This window comes from Poecilia reticulata, chromosome 1 (assembly GCF_904066995.2).
Source record: "Poecilia reticulata chromosome 1, P_reticulata-male-v2, whole genome shotgun sequence".
NCBI lineage: Eukaryota > Metazoa > Chordata > Actinopteri > Cyprinodontiformes > Poeciliidae > Poecilia > Poecilia reticulata.
Genome location: NC_088830.1, coordinates 23,427,632 through 23,451,764, shown reverse-complemented (window position 1 = coordinate 23,451,764; position 24,133 = coordinate 23,427,632). Strand labels below are relative to the sequence as shown.

General features: G+C 39.1%; 1 protein-coding gene across 5 annotated transcripts in view; it reads left to right on the top strand.

Annotated features, from left to right (window-relative positions):
* palm3 (paralemmin 3) overlaps window positions 1–23,413 on the top strand; it is a 35,246-nt gene extending 11,833 nt beyond the window's left edge. Inside the window, exons 2-8 of one of the 5 annotated variants that reach the window (XM_008415698.3) lie at window positions 11,245–11,297; window positions 12,627–12,707; window positions 17,370–17,497; window positions 18,399–18,447; window positions 19,412–19,442; window positions 20,751–20,801; window positions 22,108–23,413. In XM_008415698.3, the coding sequence (XP_008413920.2) occupies window positions 11,253–11,297; window positions 12,627–12,707; window positions 17,370–17,497; window positions 18,399–18,447; window positions 19,412–19,442; window positions 20,751–20,801; window positions 22,108–23,111 (1,389 nt within the window). In that variant the 5' untranslated portion in view covers window positions 11,245–11,252 and the 3' untranslated portion in view covers window positions 23,112–23,413. Of the gene's footprint in view, window positions 1–11,114; window positions 11,298–12,626; window positions 12,708–16,033; window positions 16,172–17,262; window positions 17,304–17,369; window positions 17,498–18,398; window positions 18,448–19,411; window positions 19,443–20,750; window positions 20,802–22,107 lie in introns of those variants that run through there. The other 4 variants (XM_008415692.3, XM_008415706.3, XM_008415724.2 and 1 more) reach the window with 4 other exon arrangements.
* Window positions 23,414–24,133: the final 720 nt, after the last annotated feature.

The following is a 24,133-nucleotide window of genomic DNA, read 5'->3' as shown; positions in this document are numbered from 1 at the left end:
TTTTTTTTTTTTTTTGCAGTCTGTACTAAAATAAGTTTTAATAATGATTTCATTTAAATTATCAGAATATTTTTACGGTATGGTAACTGGCAGTAGTTTTATAGGGATTCAAAAGAAAGTACTGTTGGTTTTCTTGAGTTCTTTAAAAAGCCCTAACAATGCCTTTTTAGATTACTCATTCAGATTTAAGTGGAAGGAAGGGAAATAGTTTAAAGACAAGACTCTTATAATCAGTTGCTTTAGTTTGAAAATTGACTCTTGAAATTATACTGCTTAACAATTCAAGTAAAGAATAAGACATTGTGCTGACACAGCACTGGAAGCTTTATTCACTATGTACACTGACTGATGGGAAGAAGTTGCAACAATTAGTCGTGGGTTGACTAGCCTCTATCTTCTAAGATTGCATGTCACGGGTTTTGTTTTCAGTTGACACCGATGTCAATTGTCACATGCTTGGTGTAGCCACAGCTTATTTGTGCAGTTTCTTGGTTCATTTACCAAACTGATTGTTTGCAAAAGAAACGCATGCAACTAAATATGATTTTTCTTCTCTCTGTTATGACTGCCTTAATCTGAGGAAAAGTATGAGGGAGACCGAAGGAAATTATTACCGATTTAGCTGTGAAACCTGGAAACATCTGTCACATTGCATTCCTGAGCAGTCGCAGCAGAGTTTAGACGGAGAGCGGTGGGTGTGTGTTTTGTGTACAATTGTTTCTGCAGTGGGCAGCAGCAGGCAAAGGCTAAGATCTATCCACCTCCTGCTCAACAGAGACTCTGCACTGCACACACACTAGTCTTATGTGTGTGTCCTTTTGTATGTTGGTGTGTGTCAGTCAGTGTGTATGTGTGAAGCCTGATGGTTCACCGTTGATCCCCCTCAATCTCTCTTATAATTGCAAAGGGAGTTTGCTTCTTTGAGTTTTTTTTTTTTTTTTTATCACCGTCTCTTCTCTCAACTGTTTAGTCAGATTGTCAGTGCATTAAACTTCCTAACCATTGAACAGTGGGACCTGTTAGAAGATTTCTTTTGATTTTTCCCTTGCAGTCATGCCTTTGAAGCTGTGAAGCTTATGGTCTCCCTTGTGATCATTTGAGCAGGCTTACCGTATGTATCTCAAAAGTTAACCCACAGGTATTTATGTGACAGGCAGATTAACTTCTTGTGTGTTCAGAGATGTACACATTATGTGGACCTCGCTGTCACTCACAGCCTTTTCACACTTCGTCACGCTACAGCCACAAACTCCTGTGCTTTATTGGGGTTTAGTGTACTCTGTAATGTAATGTAATTTACTCTGTAAATTACATTTATGTCTTGGTTTCTTTAGACATAAGACTTAGTGTGATGTATAATTCTGTATTGTGGTTTTTGGTGCAACTTTACTACATTGGCATGGCTGTAACTGCAGCCGTCAGAGGTTCAGATCAAAGCATATGTATGTTTTAGAATGGCCCAGTCAAAGGCCATGCTGAAATCAAAATAGGAATATTTGATAAAACTAGAAAAAAATAGTTGTTTCCAGATGGTCTTCATCCAACCCAGCCATAGCTTCAGCTATTTTACAAAGATCAGTAGACAAAAAAAATATTCAGTGCGAAGAGAGACATGCACTTACTATAGCAACACAAAGGTGTTAAAAGTATTGACTCAGAGGGGCTGAACATAAATACAATGCAGACTTTTCACATTTTTGTTTATTTGGAATAAAAAAAAAATTTAAAAAGCAAACCATCAGTCAATTTTCTCCCACTTGACAATAATGCACCGTGTTTGTGGATGTACGGGGCCAAAATGTGAACAGATTCAAGAGGTGTAGATGTCAGACAGCAGTTAGACCTTGCATGCTCCAAAATGCTCCTGTCCATTAGCTGTGACATATAACTGTCCAGAACGTTGCCGACAGACGCGCGCAGAGCTGGAATGTAGTGTTTTCGTTCCGCTGACCTGGACTGTCAATCAGAAGAACCTTGTGCTGTGTCAGCAGTGCCATCCAGGCTCCACAAATTCCACCCATACCACCCACACGTGTACGGCACACACAGACCCACAGCCTTCCACTGGGTGAGAGATTTATTTCTATCTCAATACGCAGGATATCCATCTCTAATAATGTGATTCCTGCTGCAGTCTGTAAAGCAACTAAAAATCAATAACTGATGAAAAAGCACTTTTACAACAATTCACTCCGTCCATCTCTCTAGCCACCGAGCGATTGCCTCTTTCATTTCTCCCGGCTGCAATTGAAGTTCAAATTCATCTAAGAATTTGCTTTACAGCTTGCTGCCTGTTTGAGTCGGGCTCTTCCTGAGCGATGGCCGGCGACGACAGCGGAGGATGCTCGGGTTCAGGGATCGTGCGAGTGCATGTTCCGTCTATAATCGTCTGGTCGACATTGTTTGTGCTCTTCCTGTTCCTAAACACACGGGTGGGAGGATATTTTCAATTTCCAACGGCCTTGACCTGGTTTCTGTCTGTTTCGCAGGAAATTCGAAACGACTCGGGTTGAATTTTTACCTTCACTCGAAATAGCACAAGCTTTATTTTTGTGAGTCTTCTGTTATCCCAAGTTTATAAGTACTTCAATGGACACCTGCAATATTCACTATATGCTGTGTAATAAGACTTTTTTGAAAAACAAAATCATGGATATTCTGATCCAGAAAAAGAATTTTGATTCTCTAAGCCATCCTGGTTTTTACCTCCTGCACCGTTTTTGCTTTTACAGTAATCTCCCACCTCCATTCAGCAACGTCTCAGAAAAACACTGCAGAAACCTCAGCTTTCTGTAAAGCAGGGCAGGCAGCAGCATAATTATCGTACAATAGGGAAAGTCACACGGTGGCCTTTTAATGACGCTCTCTGCCCCCACACAATCTCTACTATATTCAGAACCATTTATTTGTTTTGTGCGTGGAGCTTTTTCTTCTTTTTTTTTTTTTCTTTATTAGAGTTTTCTTTGCCTTCTGTGTGCAGATCCTCAAAATTTAAATGCATACAGCTACAGTCAAAAGTTTATAAGTAAGCACTCATCATGAACAGGTATCTCATATTATGTTTGGGCTTGCAATGATGTGGTTATGCACACATGTTCCAGAGTGTTATGATGATCCAGCTTCAGTGAATTTTAACAATCTGACGCACACATTTAAATTTAGTGTGGATTTTGTGCCATCCACACAAGTTTAAAGTCATGTGAATAATGCCAAACATGTACATACACCCCGACCATATTTGGCCACTAAATGTCACTAAGCAAGTTGGAAACCACACTCCTCTTGTTTTTGTCCATTCGCAAACTACTATTTTACCAAGCTTCATATCAGACATAGCAGAGCTCTTTTAAATTGATTGGTTTCCTGGTAAACTGTTTGGTTTTCCCTGTTGTTAGCCTGTTTCATCCGTTTCAAAACCAACTTCGATGTGCGTCATCATTCTGTTGGAAAAACCAATTTTGTCTGGTTTCAGACTTTGTGCAATTTTCACTTCCCAAAAGTAATTAAGACCTTCCCTTTGAGTGTCGACTGTGATTAAAAAGCTACCACTGACCCTGTTTAGATGGCAAAATCCAGCCGACCCGCATGTTATGCAGTTGGACCAGAAGTTTGCATGCACCGAATGAGAAAACACAATATTTTTTTTCTCATTGTCTGCAGTTCAATCAGACCAAACTTTTCTTTTCTTGTTTTAGTTTACTAAAATTACAAAAATGATTTCTATCTGCTAAGTGTCACAAGAATGAGAAAAAGAATATTTCAGAGATTTATTGATTTCTTGAAAATCACAAGGATAAATACAGAGTGATTGCTGTCTCTTTAAACAATGAATGAAAAACCAGATGATGATGTCATGGCAGTGGAAACCTCTGACACATTGGCGCCACACCTGCGGATGTATTGTAAGGCCACCCCTGGACCACAGTGCTTTTCTTGTTTGACACAATGGGTCAAACAAGAAGAGTAAGACTCGGGAGCAATTTCAAAATGCTTTAAGGTGCCACATTAATCTGTTCCAATAATTATTAAGAAGTATAATTATGATGACATTATGGGGATAGCTAACTATCAGGTGTCTCAAGAAGGAAACAGGTTAGTCCCAGAGTTGAACGTGTTTTGGTTCAAAACGTTCAAATCAACATTCACCTTGAAATGTATGGAAGCCATTACACCAAAAGAAACCTAAAAAAGCCAGATTGCAGTTTACCAGTGCACACAGGGAGAAAGACCTTCATTTTTGGATTTGTGTCCTGTAATCTGATGAAGCTAAGGTAGAAATGTTTGGCCATAATAACTACTGTTACAGTTGGAGCTTCTAACATCCTAAATGTGATGCATAGGAGTGGCAGTATCATGTTCTGGGGCTGTTTTTCTGCAGGACGAAATGATAGACTTCATAAAATACATGGAATCATGAGGAAAGAACATTATGTGGAAATTTTTGAAGCAACATTTAAATACATTAACCAGTAGTGACACAAAGCATACAGCCAAACTGGTTATAAAGTGATTTACAAACAAGAACGTGAATGTTTTGGTGTGGCCTTCATAAAGACCTGCTCTCACTTTGTAGAGAATTTGTAGCCAGATTTGAAAAGGCATGTACAAGCGAAGTGGCCTGCAAACCTTACCGAGTTGTACTGGTTCTGTCAGGACGAATGGGCCAGAACTCCAGCAAACTATTGTGAGAAGCTTGTGGAAGGATACCCAAAACATGTAACCCATACAGTCATACAGTCCAAAGACAATCCTGCCAAATGCTGTAGAAACTTCTCTAAACTTTGATTTTGAAGACTTTAATAAATAAATCTCTCATTACTGTGGCATTTAGCAAACAGAAAATGTCTGTCTTTGGTGTTTGCAAACTTTTGGCTTCAACTGTTGAAACTGGAAGGCACCAATCTCTCCTTTCTCGATCATTGATCCGATCACGTGCTTCTTGGGTGTCACAAAATGGGAGCTGTTAATACTTGGCGATTCTTAAAGTTTGCATTCCAGACCTCCTTCTGCTCTGCCATCTGTTTCCACAGAGCTGATGTCACTAAACTCGTGCTTTGTGTGCAGCTCTCCTAACACCTCACAAAGCAAATATACATTGTTATATAAACATGCACACACGCATTGCTTGGCAAATATACACCGCATTCTTTTGCAATTGGGTGGGAGGAAGGTCTGCTGAAAAGTTTGCAGAGACTTGAGAGGCAGCTGGACTTCTGTGGAGACGAGATTTAAGTCTGTCTGCATTAACAACGACTGCTTTATAATGCAATATGTATTTGAATAAGTTCAAATATAATTTTAAAGCAGCTGTCTTTTGGTTAAGATTTTATGTCCATTTTCTTTTTTAAGTATCCCCGTAGACTTTTTTTTTCTTTTTTTTTTGTTCCAAAAGTGCCTCTTTTCTATAGTCCTAAACCAAATCAAGCTGGTAAAATGCAAGGTCACATCCAACTGATTGAATCATCAAAATGCATCAGCTTGTATCCTGCAACTTTTAGATGCAGCCCATCAGCAACACACCTGAATTGAATGATTGATTTCCCTCATCAGCATGTCATTCAGCTCCACAGAGGCCTGGTAGTGAACCACTGATTTGATTCAGCTTCATTGGAGATTGAGAACAGATGGAAATGCCCAAAGACAGGTGTGCCATGCTTGTGGCATCACAATCAAGAAGATTTGATGGTGTAATTGCTGCCAAAGGTGCATCAATGAAATAATGAGGAAAGGTTTCATACCATGTGATTTATTTTGTTTCTGGTCTTTTACGGTATTTGCGCAAATGTAAGAAATCATGTGTTGTCATTCTGGAGTATTTTAAGCAGAGGTAGAAGTTAATCTATTTTGAAATAAAACTAACAAATTGGAAAAAGGTGCTATGGATACCTTTTAAATGCAATGTCATTTGTGTCATTTGTCAATAATCATTTCAGCTTCATCATTTAAGGAACCTCAACTGCATTTAATTAGTACTACTATCTCAAAAGCTAAAATGGTTAACCTGGTCAAACCTGAACTAAGTTTCTTTCCTTTTTATGTGGGTTTTCTGCCAACCTGTAGTAAACTAGTCATTCTGCTTAATGCCAGCTCTGGTTAAGGGCCTGATATTCTAGTTCTTTCTCAGCTACAACTGTTTCTGGCTAGGGGAAATAAACAATTTCTTGATGAACAGTTGATAAATGAATCAATTGTGACATTAGGACATCCGTCCAGTGATGTGATCTTGGACATTAAACTGTCCATTTGTACTGTGATCCAGCAAAAACCCCTGAAAATTTTAATCGACAGAGAATGGCAATGGCTCTCAACTTGACAAAATGACAAAATGTAATCTTTGTAATATATGTAAATGTAATTCTATGTAATCTTTGGAGTTACACCCAAGGTTTCCGCTCTCTTCAGTTTGCAGAAAATGCATATTTCTGAAAAAAGCTGGCAAGAATCAGGTCTTGCTAAAATGTCAACATAAATGTAATTTACATAGCACATAAAAACAGACATTGGATTGTGGAGACATTTTTTTCTGGCATACCAAGAGGCTTTTAACAGCCTAGCTTTTGTAATTGCTGTCAGCTGTGGTCCCCTCATCATAAAACTTTTTAGATCAATACAGACAATGGTAATTTGCTTCCTTGTGTGCATCGCATTTTACAAAGGAAGCAGCCAATCGCTGACTGGAGGCCTGTCTTAATTTAAAGCATTTTAAGCTTCATGTTGAAGACCGATGGACTCGCATTACTGAGCTCAGTAGGGAGGGGAAGCCTCTGTCCTCCTACTTCACTAATGTGCTCTCATCCATTTTAAAAGCTCACAAATGACACAAATCTGCGACATGTTGATTCTGTGTAGAACTACATCTGCAGACTGCCTAATTTCTTTGTGGTTTTACCTCAGCTCATTGCATGAGCTGAGGTAAAACCTCAAGAATCATCCTTGCTGGGTTTTTCCTACAAATCTCTGATTCGTTTCATGTTTTTCTGACAACTTTGTCATGAAGAGTAAGTTTGTTAATATATATATATATATATATATATTTTTTTTTTTTTAAATTATTACCATAGTGTTCTGTATTCTGAGTGTGGAATCGTTATTTCTTTGAGGTACGCTTGATTTAATCGGACTGAACAGAGGTGCAGGTTCAGTCCCACACCAAATTTGTAAACTGCTCTTCCTTCTTGATTCTTCGTGATGATTGTGGGAGTCGTGTGAACATTCACAGTTAAGGTGTGAAGATCCGTGGTCAGATCAAAGAATTCAAATGAAAAAAAAAAACAACAACTTCTGACTGTTCTCAAAATGTGAGCACTGTCCATTAAACACTGCACAAATTATACGACATGTAAGTGTATTGTCCTGCATCTATTCACATCTTCTATTCCACCTTCTGGATTCCAGTTTTCCTGATTTGACTCATCGGTTTATCTTCAGGCGCATCTCTATTACGTTACCATGAACCTTTATTCCCCGGAACTTACCTGCCCTGAACCCTTAACGTCCCCTGGGCTGTTTGTTGTGCGTTTTTGGCTGCTGCTCTGTGTTTGTGATATGTAAATTACATCTGCTGATGCTGAGAGGGTTGTCTGGCTCTCTTCTCCACACTGCTGCCAAGTGTGTAAAAGAGAAATGGAAAATAAAAAGGGCTTCTTCTCTAAAATAAAAAAAAACATGGGTTTTCTATAATAAAACTATAAGCAATGAAACTTTAACAGCTTTGGTCCATAACTTGGATAAACAAGATCCCAATCTCTGTATAACTGTGGCAAATATTAAATGATCACAGATGCAGATTTCTACATTCACTTGCATTTGTAGTAAAAGTGAGATGAAGGTGAGGATTATCAGGGTTATTTTTTACCCTGTGAAACAGCACTAAGATCTCTTATAGTAAAAGTGTAAAATTTATTGATCTTTAATAAACTATATTTAAGAAGTGTTACTGAAACATCATCTTTGGGTTAGGGAGAAGGAGGATAAATCATAGCTCTGAACTGCCCTGGTTCAGGGAAAAGGTTCCTGACAGTCTAACAAGTTAAATTATACATTGACTGCAGCTTCATTATGCAGCAAATCTGTGTAAAAAGCAGATATAACCTGCTTTTTTTTTTCTTTCTTTCTTTTAATTATTATTTTAAATTGCTGCTGTTTGCCGTTGTTTTTTTGTTGCGTGGTGGGTGGAGGGGTTATGCTGTGTGGGGCTGCTCTTTTCATAGCAGATTTTTTTTTTTTTTTAATAAGATGCTCTAAAAGACGCATTGTCCATTAGAATGATTTGAATTCATAACCTACATCTGTGTTGTAGGCAGACGAGTACGCATGCATCTGATGAAAGAGCATTTTTTTCAGTCATTAAAGACTTGACTTAGAGAGAAGGAGTCGTGAACCACTGTGGTTCATAGTGCTCAGAATCTTCTGACACCTCCTGATGCCTTCTTTCATGTTTACATTTACCTTCCTGTCGCAACTCCTTCCCTGCATGCCGACGTTAACGGAGCCGAAGCCCGAACCAGCTAACCAGGTGCTGCACCTCGCGTCGCCTCATTTCCTTCCCGTCTTTTTCTTTCCTTCCATCTTCTTACCATCTCCAAACTTTTTGACTTTGTCAGCCTTCCCATCTCCGCGCTGCTCCTGTATCATGCTTAATTATTGAAGTCAGTGTGTGTGTCTGCAGGGAGCTGCTCAATACCTCCTCATCAAAGCCTCGGTTTGTGTTTGCTTGTTTATCTCAGACTGCTATTCTAGGCGTTCTCCTCAAGCCCTGATGAGATACAAGCCTCCACTCCCTACGGAGGCTTATACTGTAAGCTGTCACTGCACCTTCAGTCATTCAAAAGCCTTCCATGGAAAAATGTAGTCTTTTTCTACTTCTGTTGCTCTGCATCGATGGGATGTTTCTGAATTGTGTCTGTGCGCATCTTTTTTTAGAGTTGCATGATGAAAAGCAGGTTCGATTTTTTTTTTTTTTCCACAGTTGCACTGTTTTTCTTTCTCTCTCTTTTTCCTTTATTCCTGTCTCTCTTTGAGCACAAGGATGTTTGCCAGCGTTTATGAGGGACCTCTTTTATGACCCCCCCCCAAACCCTCACCCCCATCCACCCACCCGCTTACACCTGGAGGGCGCCAGGAGGAATCCCTCTGGCATCAAGAAGATGAGGTTTCTATCTATGATAACTAACACCCTCTAAGGCCCTGGAAGATCTTCCATTCTGAGGGAGCAACAATAGCATGTGCTGTGCAGAGCTCCCCTCTGGGAAGAAAGGAGAGACCTCATTTGTAGTGTGTGTGAGCTTTATAAGTGTGTGCAGCATAGCATCTGCACACACAGCACAGGGTTGTTTTTTTTTTTTTTTGTTTTTTTTTATAACTAGAAGATCTATAGTTGCAGCCAGAAATTTGCATACACTCATCATGGCCATGAATGATGTATTTTGGGGCTGTGAATGGTTTATTTGAATTTCTCTTTTTTTCCAGAGTGGAATGATGACAGAGCACACTCTGTAAAGCACTTGGAAAAAGACAAAAAAAAAAAACAATCAAGAAATATTTGCACAACTTTATGAATTGTCTGTAACCCACAGCTCAGATATTTCCATACATACCGATAATATTTGTGTAAATGTTACAACTTTTACCAAACACTTTTTGTAACCATCATCAAGGCTCTAGCATCCTAGCTGAATATGTGATTCCCTCCTCTTGAATGAAAATATGACTTTTTAAGAAAGTCAACTTGGACTGAAATAATTAATTGTGATCAATTGATTATTGAAATAATTGTCAACAGTAAAGCTAGTTTACAAAAATATACAATTTGCATTTAAGATGAAGATGAAAAATGATTATTTTTTTTTTGTAATTACGATCTACCCAGAACTCCTCAAAGTTTTTAGCTTCACCTGGCTCAACTTCAGTAAACAAAAGGTCATTTTCACGTATAAAACACTGTTATCCATGGCAACAAACCAACCCCAGAGCATTATGTTGCCATTAACACTGATAGTTGGCTCAGTGATTCAAAACTTTATTTCCCGCAAGTTTCAGTCAAGCACAAAGTAGAAGAAAGTGATATTGATGATCCAGCAGTTTCCAGTTCATGGCAGGTTTTAGCTTTGGTCGTGTCTCAGCCTTTTTCTGATTGACAGATGGTTGAAATTGAGAGGACCACGATCCCAAGGACCCATCACAATTAATTTCAGATGAGACAAAGCAGGTTAATATTAAGTGGTTGGAAAGGCCGTGACCTAAACTGTACTGAAAATGAAAATAACAGTGGGATGAATGGAAGTGTCTGAGTGCAGTGCATCTGGCAAGTATTCACAATACCACTTTTTTTTTGTAAAATCCAGGTTGTATAATTATCAAACCCAGACAAAAGAACTGTTTGGGTAAAATTACTGTCAATAAATGTACATTTCTGTCTTTCGTAAGATTTGTTTTTCTTTCTCCTTTCAATTGATAAAACCAGAGATTTCTGAGCTGGTTTTCTTTATTTATTGTCGTCGTATTTGGTGAGAGCACAAGAATGATGGAGTGCTGAGGAGCTGGTTGCTATGTATGACTCTTCTTTAAGCTCTCTTGTGTACCTTTTGGGTTTTGCAGAACTCAAATATTTTCCAATTTAGTGTTAGCTGTAGGGAAAACCTAATATTTCCTCTGCTCCTTTTCTCAGAACGTATCACAATAAAACTTGAAGATTAACTATGTATCAGAAGGGGGACATTCTTGTGGTTTTTATTTGGGACTGTGGGTCAGAGGAGCTCTGTCGTTAAGGGCACATGTTGCCTTGTGCTTGCCAAATTACACACTATGCCAACTGCGAAGGCTGAACCTGAGCCTCTGCCTCTGATCTTTCTCCCACTCATCAGCTTGCCTACTCAGTCTCTGATGTTGCAGGAACGAGACTGCAGGAGTTTGGGGACTTGTGCAGAAAGGCTCTTTGATTCTTCTTTTCAGATGACAGCCAACATTTACACTTAAAAAGATGAAAACAAAAAAAAAACAAAAGAATTACAGCACAAAAGCTGGGAAAATTGACACACCAACAGAAGAAAATGCTCTGTTGGATTTCAGAGGAATTCCGTGGATTTTTGTTGTTGTTTATTTTTTTTTGAACGTACAGAGGGGGGGTTGCTCTTTCCAAACCCCCTACTGTGATAAAAACGTGTAGAGTGAATGGATCCAGTTGAGTGTTTGTGTGTTTGTTAACCACAGAGATCTAAACTTTGATTGTGTCCTGGTGTCTCACAGGTGCCAGGATGGATGAGGCCGAGAAATACAAACAGCGACTGGAGGCCATTGCTGTGAGTACACACGCATACAAACACACAGCATAAAGATATTCAGCAGCTGTCTTTCTGCTATCTGGACATTTTAAATATTTCACTGAATGTGAACATGATGAGCGAGTTTGTTCCTCGTGTACTGAAACAGTCAACGGATGCCAAATAAATGTCCATCCATCCATTTTCTTTACACCCTTGTCCCTCAGTGGGGTTGGGAGGGTTGCTGGTGCCTATCTCCAGCTAACGTTCCGGACGAGAGGCGGGGTACACCCTGGACAGGTCGCCAGTCTGTCGCAGGGCAACACAGAGACAGACAGGACAAACAACCATGCACACACACACACATAGGGGCAATTTGGAGAGGCCAATGAACCTGATGGCAAATAAATGTGATTTTGCAATTTATTAAAGAAATTGAAGAATATAATTAAAGTATAAAAATGCATAAAATTCAAAATGAAGTCTAATCTGATCTACAGTGCTTTGAAATGTCTTGTTGCTGAAATGTGCTGCACAAATAAAATTTGATTGATTAATTGATTGACTGCTATTGCTTATAAATGTCTCCCATTGCTATGGTGACTCATCATTAGAAATGACAAAAATGTCCATTGCAGCAAAGCAATATAATCATTAGACAAACATCTTAAAATTATAGAAAAACAGCTTGATGGAAAATGGGGGGTGGAAACGGTAAAAGACAAACAAACGAAAACACATTTCGAGTCCACAGCAACAGGCTGCTATTGGAGCAGCTCTATTCATGTGTTTGAATGATGTGGTGAAAGCCCAGACCTCCATCTCCAGCTGGCTCTTACAAACGCTGTGCAGCAGCAGAAGCCAACCTGCTTGAAAGGAGCTGGAATTTTTTTTTTTTTTTTTTTGTCCCCTTCTGATTAAATGATTACCATCCATCTGCTAAGGTGTGCCAAACATAAATACACCGAAAAAAGCTTTTCTTTTTTTCATATGCTCTTTGCTTCAATGTTTAAAATATTGTACTACATCAAAACAGTGAATGTGTTGGTCTAATTGAATTTAAAGCCCAACCAAAATCTGTTGCACCTGCAAAATCCAGGTGCAACAGAACAAAATAAATACTTTGAGTCTTTTCTAGTAATGTATTTTAATCAATTATTTTGGCTCAGTTTATGTTTTATTTTAGATTAACTGTGTTTATGATAATTTGTTCTTGCACTTTACGTGATACTGCTTCTGAAATTAAATGAATTTTGCCGTGCTCCGGTACAATAGCAATTAAAGCATTGTGATTCTGACTCTTCCTGTGCTCTGTGCAGACTAAACCCTTAAGTCTCTTTCTCTGCTGTGTCTCTTGTTCTTATCCAGGAGAAGCGCCGGCTACAGGAAGAGCAGGACAAAGTCAGAAGAGAAAAGGAGGATGAGCGGCTTAGACAACAACAGCTCAAGGTCTGACACGCGTGATGATATAACCTCACTCCCTCACACACACACACACACACACACACACCCATTTACATCCTGCCTTCATTTCGCTCAGCAAACAACATCTGTGTATTTACTCCAGCTTGTTTGTATGTCAACTTTCTTCAAACATTTTCTCTCTACACACTCGCATAGATGACCTGTAAGTATAACCTGTCACGTTTCCTGGTTCTGCCTGTTCCCTGGAATCCTAGAGACAGCCCCTTCCTCTGCCAAAATCATTTTTATGTGACTGTTTACACGCACTCTGCAAGTCACAGCGCTGCTCCATTGTTTTCACATAATTTCCAAACTGTCGTTTCCACTTCCTACTCCACAGTCTTTTGCCGGCCTTAGGCACATTCCTCAAATTGTGCAAAGTTTGTCCGGTAGAAGGACACGTTTTTTTTTTTTTTTTCGTGGTCCATGAAGGTACGTGTGTGAAACATGTAGGAAAGCGTCGACCCTGCAGTCTGGCTGTGAGTTTGTGCACCGTGCTTCAACAGTGAACAGCAATTTTTGGATAAAAAAAAATAATTAAATTGCTACAGATTTTAAATATTGACCTTGAATTGCAATCCAGATATGTGGACTTTTACGGGAGGTGTTATCATCGCAGCCTTTAGTGAAACCATTTGCTTTGGCATTGAAGCTGACCTCAGTGCAAATATAAATACGCGATACGTGAAAGCATCAACTTGCATGCAGCTCCTTGCCTGCAGGAAACTGTAGAGAAGGCAGCGCCCTGTACAGGGAAAAGGAACAGAGCCAGACTTGTTCTGCTCTTCACAAGGAGACAGAGGTGGTATTGTGCCGCCTTCAGTTACTATAAGTAGGTAGCTACAGGTTAACGGTTACCAAAGGTTGGAAATCTGGGCCTTTGTGGTGGATGGGAATCGTACATAAAAGGTTTAGGTTTACAGTCTCGCAGAAATATTAAACTTTATATATATTATTGCTTTTCAACTAAAAAGCTTGAATATATTTTATTGGTATTTTATGTGACAGACTAACCTTAAGTAGTGCATAACTATGAAATGAAAGGAAAATAATACATTCTTCTTATTTGTTTAAAAAAATATATATATATATTCTGTTTAGTGCACGTAGCATGAATTACTACTCTAATTTACCTAAATAAAATCCAATGCTGATTGACTGCTTTGAGAAGCCACATAATAAGTTAATGTTGTGCCTGTGTGAAATGTATCCTCTGCATGAGTCCATCTGTTCCACGAAGGCCTCGCATGATTGTTAGATAATAACTGGTGGCCAAACTACAATGGAATGGTCTAGAGTAGGCTATGAGGATCCATAATTGGAATGGCTCAGTCAAAGTAAAGACACAAATCCAATTGAGAAGTTAGGGCAAAAACGTAAAACATTTTTCTCACAACAAAAGACCATATTAAGTTGTACCATGCAGCAATCAATAGCCTAACTGGCTAAATATAAGAAATAAGCTGGTTGACACGTTCATTTCCTATTCATTATCTAACCTCAGTAGATATGGTTCTGCTGAGTTTATGATTTTATGTAAATTTTATGTTGGGTGCATTAGAGATGGACAAGAAGCTGAGTACAGCAGAGATCTGGCGGAGCGCTTTGTGGCCTGGTGTGGAAACAATCATCATATCATATGATGTTGTTCAAATGTGAACAAAACAAAGGATGTGATTGTAGATTTCGGAAGAAACAGAACTAAGTCAAACACTATTTCCATTATGGTGAAACAGAGGTGGAGATAGGTGAGGAATACAAATAACCTCATGTTTACCTGGACAACCGTTCCGTTTGGAGACTATCATAGAACCACTGGAGATGACGATGCAGTGAAGAATTCTTAATAAAATTAACAAAGTTACAGACAACCATGAGCATCCGCTTTATGAGACTGCTTTACAACAAAGTATCTTCAGTCAGAGGCTTCAAAAGTGTCACTGTAATACAGACTGCTTCAGGAGATTGTCCCTGCCCACATTAGCATCTATCTACAGCAGGGGTCCCCAAACTTTTTCCTGTGAGGGCCACATAACTTTTCCCTTCTCTGGTGGGGGGCCGAAGTCAGTTTGTAACAGAAAAAGTGAGACGATTGCAGGAGTGCCTAAATGTTAAAATGTATTGTTTTCCAGAAAGCACAATCAAATAACCCTCTCTTGGTTCTTCACAGAACAAAAGTCAGGAAATAAATAGCACTATTAATGAAATAAATAATAACCAAATAACCCTCTCTGGGTTCTTCACAGAAAAAATTAAAAGATTTTCCGAACTATGAACTGCACCGAACTATAAACCACAACCCCAAAGTAATTTTTTTTATAACCAGTAAATATACACTTACAAGCCGCAGATATCTCTGCCACTCCAGGTTTTCCACAGCGATGCAGCAGCAGCAGAGGGGGGCGGACACCCAAAATTTGAGTCATAACGGGTCAATTGAATATCACATTTATTACGGTTGAAAAAGAAAAAGTTGCCAAGATTAGATTTAACTGAACTTATTATGGTAATTTCCGAACAGTAACTGTAACAGTAAAAGTGCTGATCCTTCGTGTCTTCTACTAGCATGTGCTAAATGAAAATGGGCTCCTTCTTCTTCTGCTGCTGCTGCTTCTTCTTCTTTAGATTTCAATGGCAGCTTGCATCCCATTATTGTTGCACTACTGCCATCTATTTGATCCTAATATCTATACCTCAAATTCTCATAATGATCCCAGTATTATTTAAAAAAACGAAAAATCTTCTTTTTCCCATCAATGCTATTTAACTGATCAACAACATTCTCAAATTTCAATTCCCTATTAAAACCTAATTCCGTTTTAATAGGCGCTTTCTACTTTTATTTCCAATTTTGACTTCCAATTATTCACTTCCTGGTAAAGTGAATCATTGGAAAAATCCACATATAGTCCGGAAAATACGGTATATGAAAAAGAAATCTGAATGCTCTCTGGTATTGTTCAGGGGGCCGGACCAAATGTGGAGGCGGGCCGGATCCGGCCCGCTGGCCGTAGTTTGGGGACCACTGATCTACAGCTACTTAACTCTTTTAACTGTCAACCCCAAAAACAATTACATGGAAGTCAACAAGTTCATGGGGACACCGCTGTCCTCGTGACAGTTGAGGGGTTTTAAAGAACCTTGGATGATATAAGTTACAACAACATTTAATTTCCCTTTGGAATTAATAAATTACTTTTGAATTAAATTTGAATTGAATTATGCAGTGTCTCAAAATAAAAGTCCAAAGATTAACAAACAAGGTATTTTCACTGTTGCTTGGATACGGTGACAGGCAGTTATTTTCATTTGAACATTCTGTTTCCCGTAGCAACCGGATAATAACAGGACCATAACAGACAGTTGCAAGTGGCTAACTTGTTTGTGAATGAGGAAAAAGTGGGTGAATAGCAAGACAACATTTACCTTGACTGGTATATTAGCTAAAGGTACACTATTTGTCATGTCTTAGTTTTATTAATTTACTGTTTTTAAATGTGTGTTTGTTTTGTATTTTCCTGAAGGCTAAGTTATGACAGTTAGGTAGCTAACTGCCAGTTGATGCTAATTCAATAATTTTAATTAAATCTTGGTAGCCTAATTTGTTTTCTATAGACTTAATGAGTGTTTAAAATGTATTAAGATCTTGTAAATAACAGCTAACCAACCAGCATTTTTATTTGTAACATCCTTGTACTATTTTAAGATCTAAAATATATATCGTGACATAACAAAGATGCTAACGCTGCAGCTAACATTTTTGAGAGACCTTGGAGAAGTGGACAATATTTGAGGTGTTTTCAGTTCAGTAAAAAAAAAAAAAATAGATTATAAATAAATGCTGTAAACCATAGTTGCGTTTTTTCAAGAAGAGTTGTGGATGGTGATGGCTATGGGCTGGGCCTGAAGATCAACCTCCTGCGGTGGTCAGTATTACAGCAAAGAGGCCTCTAAAAAGGCATGAAGAGGATTGTTGATGATGTTCTTTGTTTTCTGAAGAAATCCCATCATCTCTAGCGATTCAAAAGCAGTCTGCTGAACAGAACCAGCCCTCTTTGTCAGTTTGTTTACCTTTTTAAGTAACTAGCTCTGATGCTACCACCCCAACAGGTTTGACAATAGATGAGGCAGAAGAGATTGCACTGCTCCAAACACTGAAAGCACAGTCTGCTCCCCTCTTGCTCCGCTGCTCCTCTGAGTAGCTCTGCAGATGACAGGACACAATTTTGTGGTGCTCTTGTGGTGTTGACCACCTGGTTAGACACATAACACTTCAGTCTCACAGACTGTGGTCTGTTTGACAGGAAGTCATTGATCCAGGCGATTGTTGAGGCTTCCACCTGTGTCGTATTGTGCCTGACGAAGGAAATCAAGCTGAATTATGTTAAATGCACTGGAGAAAAAACATATCCTCACAGTGCACTTTGTCCAGATGACTAGGCTTGTTGAAGCAGGTGTATGAGGACGTCTTAAATCCCACTCCATGGCAATAGGGCATCCTGAAAGGTGCTTATTTACTGACTGACGTTATTCTGTGTAGCTCTTCAGAACCACAGAGAGCTGCTCTGCACAGTCCTTCAGGTCAGGCAAAACTTGATTAACACTCATCTTTTTTTCCCCCCTCTCACTCTCTTGTTTAAATTCCAGAGGAAGTCTTTAAGAGATCAGTGGCTGATGGAAGGAAATCCTTTGTCTCCCTTGTCACCAAACACCCAGAACACCTTTTCCTCTCTGTGGGGAACACAGGAGCAGGATATGGAAAAGCATGCTGACAGGTACTGTCTGTTTGGTGTTTATGTGGATGCCAGTCAGAGAAAGAGGAAGAGTTTGGGATTGTTAAAACAGGCAGAAAGGCTGGCAGCATTTTTTTTCTTTTTCTTTTTTGTATGTGTACAGCTGGTACATAGCAGGTAATTTAAATTCATGGGTGCAACCTTTTCCATTCTGTTTTGATGAGATTTTAACTTCGGCACATTATGTTCTCATTTTTATCGACAGATTTTTTTTTTCTCTGTAGATATGTCAAGAAGTTGAGAAATGACTGCCATTAGAGACTCAAAAAATATGTATATTTTAATAATTTATTAAGAATCAAACAAAATTGTCAACAGGGTTACACTAACAAGTGAATAGCAGTAAGAAACAGAAAGCTCTGGTCTGTTTTTGAAAAACAAAAGTGTTATTTTGGTGGAAACGTTTTGTTTAGTCAGTGAAGAAAGCAATTTGGTGTTTAAAGCTCCTACAGAGAAATAGTGGTCGGCTAAAGCTGATACCTGCAGGTCTGAGCTTTACGAAACTGGTTGTTAGAACTCAGCCACAAAATCTATGGTTGGTATTTTTACTTTTTTTTTGTCATCATGTCATATTTATAGTCTTCAAGACCTGAAGTATGCTTTTTTTCAAAAAAGATCCTCTTTTCAACAAAAACATTTTACACACACTGTTAACGCACAACGTCAATATTAGTTTAAAAAATGACAAATGCCACTGTTGAACGGTTTTTTCTCCTCTAATTTGCTTAATTTCCCCTTGGGATCAGTAAAGTGTTTTCTGTGCTGAATTGAATTATCTTCCACCACGGTACAATTTCTACTGCTCTGTGAAAGCCACACAGAGTTTGAATGCATCGCCTCTTCCATCCATGTGCGTACTTACACGCTTGTGTGTCCGTCTCAGGTTGCAGTCGGAGGATCAGCAGGTGACTGCACAGAAAGACCACGAAATGGTGAGCAAATCTCTCGTGGAAGGCGCACGTATACACTTGCATTGTGCACACAAAAGAGGGGCTGGAATATGTGTCGAACATGTTTGCTACATCATCTTCTATTAGGCAGGAAATTTCCCACATCGCCTCTCTGTGGCTCTCTGCCATGCATAATGCATTTGCTCGCTCAGTGTACCTTTGATGTAGCACCTCCTGTTGAAAAGCAGTAACTTTATGAATGTGAGCAGCACTTTAACATAATAAAGTACAGAGCTTGAGCCACTCTTAAATAATTGTTTTGCCACCAGTTATGCATTTTATTAGCACATCTGTTGCTAATTTAAAAAAAAAAAAAGCAACTGAGTTGTACGTTGCGTTCTGCAGCTTCTCTGGGTCTACTGTGTGATTCGGCTTCTTTTCATTAGATCAACATTCCAGTTACATTTTTTTAAATTAAATTTTTGAATATACAAATGCATATTATTAATTTTCATCAAGGTAAGATGGAAGTGACATTGTTACATAATTCTTCTAATAAGCAAGCAAGTTTAAAAATTCACTTTGGGGGAAGTTTTGGACAACTTCACAAATACAGAGTGCATTTGTTGCAAATCTGGTCTTACAAGATGCAGTAAAAGGGGTCACATTTCTGTTAAAGGGGGCCCAGGGATAAGCAAACTTCTCTTTTTTATAATCGAAGCTTTGCACAGTTCTACACCAAGCCTTTTCAGCTCAATCGCTCCCTCTGGTGACGAGGCAGAAGTTTCAGCTTGGTTCAATTGCCAGGGATTCAAAATTAAACCATCACCATGGTTTTAGCTGGTTAAGGCGGAATAAGATTCAGAATGTCACCAAAGAAAGTGTGTTACAACAATATATTTCTTTTCCTTTTTTTTTTTTTTAGGTCGTTTCTGATAAGACGTTACAGATTCACCTTTTCATGCGATTCTAATTTAAGTTCTCTGCTTCTCCCTCTTCCTCACAGGAGGCATTAAAAGAGGCGGAAACCAAAGCAGGTAAGTGGAATGAAATGAACACGAAGCTGAATCAGAACTACAGTGGCATAAAAAAGTATGCATTCAATTCAGAGCCAATTGGTAAAACGCTTATGAAGCAGCAACCCTCCTGCTTCCAGTGTTGATTCGGTTTTAGCTCAGAGGTGAGCCACGAATCCATTTCACTCAATCAGCTGGCATATTTGAAAGTGTAAAAAAAATCCATCCTGTTATTATCTGAACAAACAACAAGTAAGAAGGGAACAAAGGTCCCCCCTTTGCAGCAACAGCTGCCATGCAGCAATACCCGACAATGATTCTTTTACGTCACTGTGGAGGAACTTTGAACCACTCTTCTTTGCACAATTGATTAAATGCAGCCTTGCTGATGCGCTTTGGATCACTGTCCTGTTGGCTATTTGTTTGTAAAAGTCACAAGTTGCGGTTGCCTCAGTTTTGTTAAAAATAAAGCATCCTCAGACCACTATGACACCTCCACCACGTTTTTCTGGAATGCTGCGCTAGTTTTTACACCAAATTTAATGTTAGGCATAACCTCCCAAAAAACTCCACCAAGGTCTCGTCAGTCCACAGAATGTCTTCTCGAGGGTTTTGGAGATCACAAAAATGTTTTTATGCCAGATGTCTCACAGGCTGTGGAATTCTCCCACAGCGCCTCTTTCCCATCTCTTTCTTACAAAATGAAAACATCATTTTGAAGACGGCTTTGTTGCATTTGCCCAGGCCATCTTTGTAAGAGAGAGTTTTTTTTTTTTTTATCTTCTAAAGTATTGAAGTGTGACAATTAAGCAGAGGAAACGTGTAAGCTGCCCTACGTTTGTTTCATAGCGGTGTGTATTTTGATAAGTGAATTTCAGTGGATTTTTTTCTTTTACATCAGAAAAAGTGATACTTTAAGATTCTTTGCTATGTAATACCAAGCTTGATATCTTTGTATAATCAGACGAGCCCCTACATCAAGTATTTATGTAACAGTGAAAAGCAAAGCTTTGCCGTCATCCATCTGGACACCTGTTTTTAATGCTTGCATGTTCATCTGTCCAATCATCTGACCTTCTACTAAGTGCGCTTTACTGTCACTCACCACAGCAGCTGTGCTTCTATTGCTCTGCTTGCTCATTTTCAGTTTTTTTTTTTTTTTAATTCGCAGGAAATAAAATCAAAGTGGATGCTATTTAAACAAATAACACGGCTTAGTTTAGTCAGGATTTGGTCACCTTCTTGTAATACCCTTAATATTAGGCCATCAGAGGATCCTCAGCTGTGTTTATTAAATAACCCGTTGATCTCTATTGGTTTTGCCCTCAGAAAACATCTTCAATGTTTCGGAGAATGGAGATTCTACAGCATTAAGACACGGTGAGTAGAAAGAATGTCTCTCTACATCGATTTAGGTTCTGTGACTTTGACTTTGACTTTCTTTATTTCAACCGGATTTCAATCGGAAATCACTCCATTACGAAACTTGGCTTGGTTGGTATAGTCTTTGCACCCCGAGCAAGCCATGATTAATTTCAACTTCAGTCACAAGTTATGAGTCTAACAAGCTGGTATTTACGGAAATGTAAGGCTGATTTTTTATTTTTTTTGCTGTGGTTTTACGCTTCTGCAGATCTTGGCAACCAATTTAACGTCGTATGAAAAAAAAATACAACTATTTCAAACTCCCATTTTCAATAGCAATGTCCGTCCTTGCAGTCAAAATAACATTCACAGCAAAAAATTAAATTAAGGTTGTCAAATTTTTCCAATGACAGATGTTTTAGTTGGGTATGATAGATGCATTTTTATATTTCCGAAACAAGAATGCCTGCTGCATTTGGTAGTTTGGAAATATCATTTTTTATTTGTGTTATGTTTGAGATTAGCAGACAGCTCCTGCTTAGTCACATAGGCAGCCATAACATGGAGCGTCAAGGGGGAACTCCGATGAAAATATGTCCTTTCTCTGTTCATTTTTTTATGTTAATTTTATTCCATCACTATCTTATGCCAAACTGTGTAACACCATGGAATCCCTTATCGGCGTAACTGTCAGAATGCATTGCATCAACTGAACTCAAGACATTTGCATCCTAAAGAAAGACGGTGAAGAGTAGCCAAAGTTCACAAAACGGTAACGCAATGGGATGAATCTGAATTTACCTTAATGGGCACTAAAGCGCAAATCTTGCATTTTTAAAGGGCAGCGGGTGCACAGATGTGTCGGTTGGGATGCCGCTGAAGCAGGAGAGAACTTGAAACAAAATCTGCACGTCTTTTTATATTAAAAATCATTCAAAGTTGATGACTCAGCTGTCCAACGCTGCTAACTCTCAACTTTCACTCGCGACACACTGCGCACTGCAGTACTTCAAAGGTTTCCGACCACTTTTTATATGGAAATCCCCTTATACTTGTAACTCCAAATAACTTCAAGATACCTGCTCCTGTGCCCACACACATGCTTGTGCAAACAAATATGTTATATATTACATATTTATTTAACACTAACAGCGTTACAGTTAACATAGTCGGAGAAGTCACTTAATTCTTTGACTTTTAACTGTTTTTCTAGTTATTGCAATGCTTGTTGAGAAATATTAATAGATACATCCCTTCATTTTCATGAGTTAATATATTTGTGTATTAATAATGTTTTTGACATTTATTCTGTGTTTTTAAGAACCAGCTGGTGATGAAGTCAAAGTGAACCAAAATACACCACAAGGTGAAACCGCAGTCATTTTGACCAACGGCGAAGACGTCTCAGGACAGAGTGAGACGGGCACAATAGAACCAGCCGGAACCACCAAGGATGCCAGTAATGCTGAGATGGAGTCAGAGATGAGCGCAACTGCCACTGCTCTATGTCAGGTTCCAAAGGCTGACACGAATGAGGAAGAAGACGGGACTCTGGTGATGAGAGCAGAGTGTGTGTACATCACAGATGAAGGGGATGATGTGTCTGGGGACCTTTCTTCCCTGAAGGACCAGCAGGAGTTCACGCAGAATCCAGAGGGAGTCCAGGAGATTGTAGAGGTTGTGGAGCAGGTAGCAGAGACGGAAGGAGGTCCAGAAACAGGAGGAGGTCCAGAAGCAGGAGGAGCTCCAGAAACTTCACCTGTGACTGAGAATGGGGAAGCAGCTGTGCTCACTGTCAAAGACCAGCTAACACCTGAAGACAGAGGAGACATAAAAGGCGATACAGAACCAAGCGGCCAGCCAGATGAAGAGACAGAAGTTGAAGGCCGTGATGAAAAACGGGAAGAGTCAGACTGCCCACAGCCACCCACAGCTCTGGACTCTGGTGCCGTTTCTTTGGTGCCCGTCTATGCCGAAGCGTCTCCCTCTGCTCTCATTTCGGAGACGGAGGCTGAGGCCAAAGCTGAAACACCAGCGGCGCCCGAGGTGACTGGAGAAGCAGTAAAAGTGGAGGAACCTGCCTGTATTCTCGGCCAGTTCCAGGAGGTGCTTCTGACTGATTCCCAGGACAACCAGAACACGGAGGCAGAGCCTGGAGAGCAGGAGGCCCTTCTGCAGAAAATCTCATCCCCCAACCTGAACGTTGAACTCGCAGGACCGAACAGCCTTCCCTGTTCAGAGACACAGAGCCCAAGCAAAGCGACCCAGGGAGAGAAATCTGAGACGCCCAAACAACAAACCTGCCAGTGCTGCTCTGTCATGTAATCGTTCCTCCGGTCACCTTGGTTTTATGCATCCATTCCATTATTGCTGCATTTTTTTTTTTCCACTACTCGAACCTGAAACAGCTTGATATTACGGATTTTTAGCCTCATTAGCTCATTACCCGGAACAACCTTAGTAAATTCTCTTTGTACAAACAAAACTAAAACATGGAGGACTTTGTTGAGTTTGAGAGAACCTTTATTGTTTTAGACATAAACTAGTTAGACTACGAGCACCTCCACAATTTAGTTGCAGTCAAGTAAATACAAAATGCTATTTGCAGGAATAAATATTTGAACATATCTGGTGAAACTTGTTTTTGTCTTTGATTTCTAACACTTCTATCCATTTAGGCATTTTAAGGGGAACACTAATATTCCAAGTAAAATTTTTAATTAACCTGGAACATTGTTATAGTGACACAGTATTGATTTTATTTATAAACTGGGACCACCAGTTAGCATTTTAGGAACCTCGGACGATTTTAAAAGATAGATTTATTTTTGAATACCTGAAAGTGTGAATATAGTATTTCTGTGAATTGGTGTACATACTGTAAACAAAACTGCTTGTGGATCTTTGGATCTTTGGAGCTTTGATGCGACTGTTGGACGGGTTCATGATTAAACCGACGTTTGTGCTACTCTGTGTCACGTCTTGATGTCTACGCAGGATCTGAGCTCCTGATTAGAATTTGTCTTCCATCTTACTTGGCGCATTCGAATCGTTTTCAGATGAACTCTTACAGTGTGACAAATTTCAGCCATGAATTATTGGAATCTTCTATGATGAATCAAAACAAAGTCGGGCAAAACTGTGAAGCGGAATGAAAAATAATTGCATGAGTAAGTTTTTTTTTTTTTTTTTTTTTTTTTTTTTGTTCTTACAAAAAGAAAAAAACAAACATGTCTTTACGTGGTTTCCCTTTTATAAAAGTGAAGCTAATTAGTAAAAAAAAAAAAATACTGAATCTGAGTGTAATTTAATCCAAGTATAGATTTATTTATTAGAGAACGTTAGAT